This window comes from Brachionichthys hirsutus, unplaced genomic scaffold (genome assembly GCF_040956055.1).
Source record: "Brachionichthys hirsutus isolate HB-005 unplaced genomic scaffold, CSIRO-AGI_Bhir_v1 contig_579, whole genome shotgun sequence".
Taxonomy (NCBI): domain Eukaryota; kingdom Metazoa; phylum Chordata; class Actinopteri; order Lophiiformes; family Brachionichthyidae; genus Brachionichthys; species Brachionichthys hirsutus.
Window position 1 is genome coordinate 1 of NW_027181208.1, and position 7,000 is coordinate 7,000.

The window sequence follows — 7,000 nt, forward strand, 5'->3', positions numbered from 1 at the left end:
GGATTATCACAGGGAGAGACGTACAGATGGAGAGGCAGGCAGACAGGCAGGCAGGCAGGCAGGCAGGCAGACAGGCAGGCAGACAGGCAGGCAGACAGGCAGGCAGGCAGGCAGGCAGACAGGCAGGCAGGCAGGCAGACAGACAGACAGACAGGCAGGAAGGCAGGCAGACAGGCAGGCAGGCAGGCAGGCAGGCAGGCAGGCAGGCAGGCAGGCAGGCAGACAGGCAGGCAGACAGACAGGCAGGAAGGCAGGCAGGCAGGCAGGCAGGCAGGCAGGCAGGCAGGCAGGCAGGCAGGCAGGCAGACAGGCAGGCAGGCAGGCAGGCAGGCAGGCAGGCAGGCAGGCAGGCAGACAGACAGGCAGACAGACAGGCAGGCAGACAGGCAGGCAGGCAGGCAGGCAGGCAGACAGACAGGCAGACAGACAGGCAGGCAGGCAGGCAGACAGACAGGCAGACAGACAGGCAGGCAGAAAGGCAGGCAGACAGGCAGGAAGGCAGACAGACAGGCAGACAGACAGGCAGACAGGCAGGCAGGCAGGCAGGCAGGCAGACAGGCAGGCAGGCAGGCAGGCAGACAGGCAGACAGGCAGGCAGGCAGACAGGCAGACAGGCAGGCAGGCAGACAGGCAGGCAGACAGGCAGGCAGGCAGGCAGGCAGACAGACAGGCAGGCAGGCAGACAGGCAGGCAGGCAGGAAGGCAGGCAGACAGGCAGACAGGCAGGCAGGCAGACAGACAGGCAGGCAGGCAGACAGGCAGGCAGGCAGGAAGGCAGGCAGACAGGCAGGCAGGCAGGAAGGCAGACAGGCAGACAGACAGGCAGGCAGGCAGACAGACAGACAGTCAGGCAGGCAGACAGGCAGGCATGTCCTGGTTTAAGAACTGGATCGTGATGCATTCAGGTCCAGCACGGACCAGCTAGAACTGACTGGAGAGCTGCGAGTGCACAGTGTGTGCATCGCTGCAGGGCCTTTGAGCAAGGCTCTGAACACCCAAGCGTTCTAACGCTGGAACATTCTCTGGATCAGAAGGCTGAGGAAAGTCATCAGCTCAATCCCCGAGTTGGACAAGATACCGGACCCCGACGAGTGCGTGGCGAGCGTCTCTGTTCACGTGGCAACCGCCGACCGAGGTTGAATCGCTAAAAAGAATTCCAGCGCTAACTGTCGGCTAAAGCAGCAGCAAGTCACGGTTTTAATCTGCCCACCCTGGCCGACCGGGGTGTCTCCCAGTCCTCCCAGTCCTCCCAGTCCCCAAACCACCACTAAGATACATAATAGCGGCGGTGGTTTCCCTGCTGTAGTTGTGTGTGTTGCAACCTTTGACCTCCTGTATTTAGGGTGCTGCTGGTGTAGGTGTTGGCGTGTGAAGGACCACAGCTCCACCTAGTGGCCAACCCGACTCACTGCAGCTTCTATTTTTGAATCAATGGGGGGGGGGGGGGGGGGGCAATCCACAGGACAGAAGCAACATTTCCCCAACAGACCATCTTGGTGCGGTCATACCTGAGTACATGTCCACCAGGGAGTCCCTGAGCTCCTCGCCGGGGGTCCACGTGGGCGGGCCGGTCGCCCCCGGACTGGTTTCACTGAAAACACAAAGCACGTCTCATTTCAATCAGGCGTCCGACAACATGATCCTGGAACAGTTCGATAAGTTAGAACGATAAGCTACGGCTCTGCAGATGAAACCGACCAGCAAACCAGTAAGCCAGTCAGTAAACCAGTCAGTAAGCCAGTCAGTAAACCAGTCCGTCCACACGGTCAGGTTTAGCCTCGTTTAAACCGTGTCAGCGTGAATCAATCGCCGATCTAAACTCCTCTCTGCAGGTATTTCAGTCATTCCATCTCCGACCGGATGAGACGTCTAAAAGTTACAAACAAAAGTGACTGCAGCCATTGAAGTTGGATTTAACCCTCGCATCGCCGACCTGCTGCTCAGCCGCTGCTGCAGGTCAATGATTTTCTTCTTCGCTCTCTGCAGGGCGAAGTGAACATCGCCAGCTCGGCTGCTGGACGCCATCGACACACGCCGACATCGCTGAAGAAACACCCGACCGCTGCCGCCATGACAACCAGCGCACTCCACACAACCTCACAGCACTGCGATTGGCTGAGAGCCAGCCACTCGGGCACCGGCAGGTTAAATATGGATGAGCTCGCGGCAGCAGGCGACTCCGGTTTAGGATTCAGGAGGCAAAGATGTGAAACAGTTTCATGAACTTCTATTTATTTTATTGTACTTTCACAGACAAACTTCAGTTGTTTCCTCATCCTGACTGTAAAATGTAAAATCAGGGCATAGCTGATCAATCAATCATTTCTCGCCATTATTTGTATTTATTTATTATTGAACATTTGGAACAAATTAGTCATGTTTTCTGCGCCTCGGCCTCCTGCAGCAGTCTCTCCATCAAGACGACGTCCACTCGGTGTTTCATCACAAACTGTCCATTCAGGTGGAAGACAGGTATGTCCCACCTGTACCTGTCAAACCACGCCCTGTTCTCTGGAAGAGTGATGTCCACCTGCTGCAGGACAAACTGCACAGAGACAGAGAAAGAACGACAAATTAAAAAAGGAATCACAGCAAGACATTTTTAACCCTTTATGTCCATTTCTCCTAAACTGACTGACAGATGCATGAAACAGAGTTTGTCATGCTGTCTGATATTTCAGGTACAGATATAAAACTAGAAAAGCATTCGGAGAGTGCAAACCTCCGCCAAGGCTCAGTCGATCAATAAATAAATAAATAACCTGGTCTTGTGTTTAAAAACTCCTGGATCCACACGGTGATCTGGATCAGCACCGAAAGGTTCTACATTGTTCTTGGTATCTTTACACACCAACATGAAAAGTCAAAGTGAATCAGAGTTTACGTGTATTTTTAACTGATTAGTGAATCCGTAAATGGGTTTAAATGTTAAACTAGAACAAACAGACACCGTCAAAAACAGAACCTCCTTGGTGGAGGTTAAAATTCGTATTTCTTTATCTACTTCCTGTCATAGTTTCTCTAGTCTAGACTCTTCGCCAGCAGGAGATGCTCAGCTAGCGCAGCAAGCAGGGGAGGTTCTGCAGGTTTAAACATCTCACCCGGTGTTTGAACGGCTCCAGTTCCTCTTTAGCATCATCACACAGCGGACACGGATCCTACAGACACACAAGACAAGCCGTTAGCGTGATTAACAGTATTAGTATTAGTTATTATTAACAGGCACGGATGTTACACACCTGAAACAAACGTTGCAGACAGAGTTACAGTCAGATAGAGACAGTCAAGTTGTGTTGCCATAGGAAACAGAGTGAGAGTGGGTAAAGCGTTGGTAGGGGACAGACCGAGGGGGACGTACGGGGGTCCGTGGTAGGGGACAGACCGAAGGGGACGTACGGGGGTCCGCGGTAGGGGACAGACCGAGGGGGACGTACGGGGGTCCGTGGTAGGGGACAGACCGAGGGGGACGTACGGGGGTCCGTTACCTTCGTAAACAGAGTGAGAGTGGGTAAAGCGTTGGTAGGGGACAGACCGAGGGGGACGTACGGGGGTCCGTGGTAGGGGACAGACCGAAGGGGACGTACGGGGGTCCGCGGTAGGGGACAGACCGAGGGGGACGTACGGGGGTCCGTGGTAGGGGACAGACCGAGGGGGACGTACGGGGGTCCGTTACCTTCGTAAACAGAGTGAGAGTGGGTAAAGCGTTGGTAGGGGACAGACCGAGGGGGACGTACGGGGGTCCGTTACCTTCGTAAACAGAGTGAGAGTGGGTAAAGCGTTGGTAGGGGACAGACCGAGGGGGACGTACGGGGGTCCGTTACCTTCGTAAACAGAGTGAGAGTGGGTAAAGCGTTGGTAGGGGACAGACCGAAGGGGACGTACGGGGGTCCGTGGTAGGGGACAGACCGAGGGGGACGTACGGGGGTCCGCGGTAGGGGACAGACCGAAGGGGACGTACGGGGGTCCGTTACCTTCGTAAACAGAGTGAGAGTGGGTAAAGCGTTGGTAGGGGACAGACCGAGGGGGACGTACGGGGGTCCGTGGTAGGGGACAGACCGAAGGGGACGTACGGGGGTCCGTTACCTTCGTAAACAGAGTGAGAGTGGGTAAAGCGTTGGTAGGGGACAGACCGAGGGGGACGTACGGGGGTCCGTTACCTTCGTAAACAGAGTGAGAGTGGGTAAAGCGTTGGTAGGGGACAGACCGAGGGGGACGTACGGGGGTCCGTTACCTTCGTAAACAGAGTGAGAGTGGGTAAAGCGTTGGTAGGGGACAGACCGAGGGGGACGTACGGGGGTCCGTTACCTTCGTAAACAGAGTGAGAGTGGGTAAAGCGTTGGTAGGGGACAGACCGAGGGGGACGTACGGGGGTCTGTTACCTTCGTAAACAGAGTGAGAGTGGGTAAAGCGTTGGTAGGGGGGACAGACCGAGGGGGACGTACGGGGGTCCGTGGTAGGGGACAGACCGAGGGGGACGTACGGGGGTCCGTTACCTTCGTAAACAGAGTGAGAGCGGGTAAAGCGTTGGTAGGGGACAGACCGAGGGGGACGTACGGGGGTCCGTTACCTTCGTAAACAGAGTGAGAGCGGGTAAAGCGTTGGTAGGGGACAGACCGAGGGGGACGTACGGGGGTCCGTTACCTTCGTAAACAGAGTGAGAGTGGGTAAAGCGTTGGTAGAAAATAGTCGGGGAAGCTGCACAGCTGCAGGTCGACTCAGAGGAATAGTCTTCAGTAAAAACATTTGATCTGAGAAAAGAAAGAAAGAAAGAAAGAAAGAAAGTATCACTGACCTCCATCGTCCACTCTGAACCAGACTATCCACAGAACCGCCAGCCGACCAATCACAGATGACAATGACAAAATGTGTGCGAAGATCCAAATTCCGTATTTGTCGTTATTGGTGGAAGTTGATACATTTTCAGTTCGGTCCAGAAATTCACGCCAAAGTCTAACAGTGTTGAAATTCTCTAAAGGTCAAAGGTCAGGACATCAGTAGGAGGATCATAAAGACACGAAGAAGTCAAGGAAGGGATTTACTCGTTTCCTGTTTGGTAGCATTGATCATCCAGAACCGTGTCAAACGTTAAAATTCAAACAATGTCCAACATTATCGGTAAGAAAAATTAGATATTTTAAAATGATCCCTTTGAAGACATGACGCGCGTCAAATCTACTGATCTCTGACGCTAACCTTCAAAATCAAAGCAATAAATTGGTTTGAAAGTTTGTCTGGAAAATTGTTGTTTTAGCAGTTTTATATGGGTTCAACTATTTAAAGGGAAGAAAAACAAACAGTTTCTTCCTCCTCCTCCTCCTCTTCCTCCTCCGGCTTGTCCCGTCAGGGGTCGCCGCAGCAAATCGACCTCCTGCTTAATGGCAGGCTTCATTCTGGCTTTTAAGTTCGAAGCCGAATGTCATTCCTGCCGCAGCCCTTGGGCTTGGGACCGGCTACCTCCGAGGCCGCATTAAAATCAACCGTTCCATACGTTTAAATCCATTACGCGTTGTTTTTATTTTAGAATGAGCAGCGATCGCGCTCCTTCTCGGTTGAGTCGTTCTAATTATTAACTAACGCAACCTCAGCTGCTCCGCTTTAATAAGTTACTCTGCTAGCTGCCCGGTTAGCTGCAGAACAATGGCCCGACTTCCGTCACGGAACACACCGGTAAACTCACCGGGTCTCTCCGAACAACTCCGCTTCTCTCCCGGTTGAAAACCTGCTGAAATCGTCCCGGTGCGGCGTGTAAATAAAAGTTAACGTGAAAGTTTTGAAGGAACACAACACACGAACGACTCTTCTTCTGGTACTTCCTGTTAAGATTGGACCGTGCTGGTTTTACGACACACACACAGTCACGCGCTGCCACCAACCGGCCGGAGTGTGTAACTTCATTACTTATAGGGCAATAACAAGGTTTTTCCTTTTAAACTCATAATTAAATTACAATGTCACAATGACATGTGACAAGACTAATCAGCAAATAGTTTTTCCTGAATAACTGTTAAACTAATAATGATACCAATATTATCCTAAATTCTATGGGTGGGTTTCAATAGCTCAGGAATCACCAGATTACCGCTTTAAGCTGCAAAGACATGCAGAAATGAGCTTCCTTGGTGGAGGGTGGCTTAACTGGATGACATGTTTAAGTGAAAATTGGTTAAGGATGCAGATTCTGGATTTTATTGTCATTTTACTTTATTCAATATTGTAAAATTGTTTTTTGTTTTTTTTGCCAATATGTTGAATTTTTTACAGGATCCAGATCCAGACGACAATCCATTAATTAGATGATGGATTTTGAAATGACTCAAGAGAAGCTACAAAAGCAAACAAATGTGAAAAAATACACAGGTTCAGTTCTGGATTCAACGGAACTCAGCTAATGTTCTCATAAAACATTTGTGTGTTTGGTTCAGTTTTTATTTTTCACTCTTTAACAAACATTCAACCTGTGCAAATGAGTCAAATGAATTCTGTCCACACTGAAAAACCCAGAAGCCACAGAGGAACTCCAACAGACCGACTGAACTAATACTGAGACCGCCCCACCCCTGTGATTTCTCTCAGGTCAGTTTCAAATCAGATAACGTCGGTGGTTCTCTGATATTCTCACTTTACCCTAAACAATCTCACTCCTTAGACCTAAACCCAACCAAACCCACCAATGAAGAACAAGTACCAGCCAATCAGAGTAGTAAGGTGGGTCATGACTTCTGATTCCAAATCAATAAACAAAATATATTAGATAAGACCAACTAATGGTGCGTGGATCAGTATAATCTCATCTGTAGCTTTGGGATGGGTTTAACAGGTTCTACCGGGCTGGCACTGGGTCCAGTTCGAACAGCTATGAATGGAGTTGTCTGGTTTTCACCACTCTGGCTTCTTAATAGCAGTCGTCTGTGTACTGGGACCTACTGGTCTGAGCCGGCTTTCTGAGATCCTCTGTGGCCGCAGTGCATTTCCCAGCATGCCTTTGTAAACAGGAAATAAA

General features: G+C 51.1%; 1 protein-coding gene across 2 annotated transcripts; it reads right to left on the reverse strand.

Moving 5' to 3' along the window:
• Positions 1 to 2,229: 2,229 nt before the first annotated feature.
• On the reverse strand, positions 2,230 to 5,811 carry LOC137917390 (glutaredoxin-like protein C5orf63 homolog). 2 transcript variants are annotated; one of them, XM_068760151.1, is made up of 4 exons: positions 5,678 to 5,811; positions 4,642 to 4,748; positions 3,102 to 3,158; positions 2,230 to 2,545 (listed from the first exon to the last, which is right to left on the reverse strand). In XM_068760151.1, exons 2-4 carry the CDS (start codon positions 4,741 to 4,743, stop codon positions 2,375 to 2,377), a joined length of 330 nt encoding a protein of 109 aa, XP_068616252.1. In that variant the 5' UTR covers positions 4,744 to 4,748; positions 5,678 to 5,811; the 3' UTR covers positions 2,230 to 2,374. The 2 variants fall into 2 exon arrangements, with proteins under 2 accessions (XP_068616252.1, XP_068616253.1); XM_068760152.1 differs by lacking the exons at positions 4,642 to 4,748; positions 5,678 to 5,811 and adding an exon at positions 4,793 to 4,821.
• Positions 5,812 to 7,000: the final 1,189 nt, after the last annotated feature.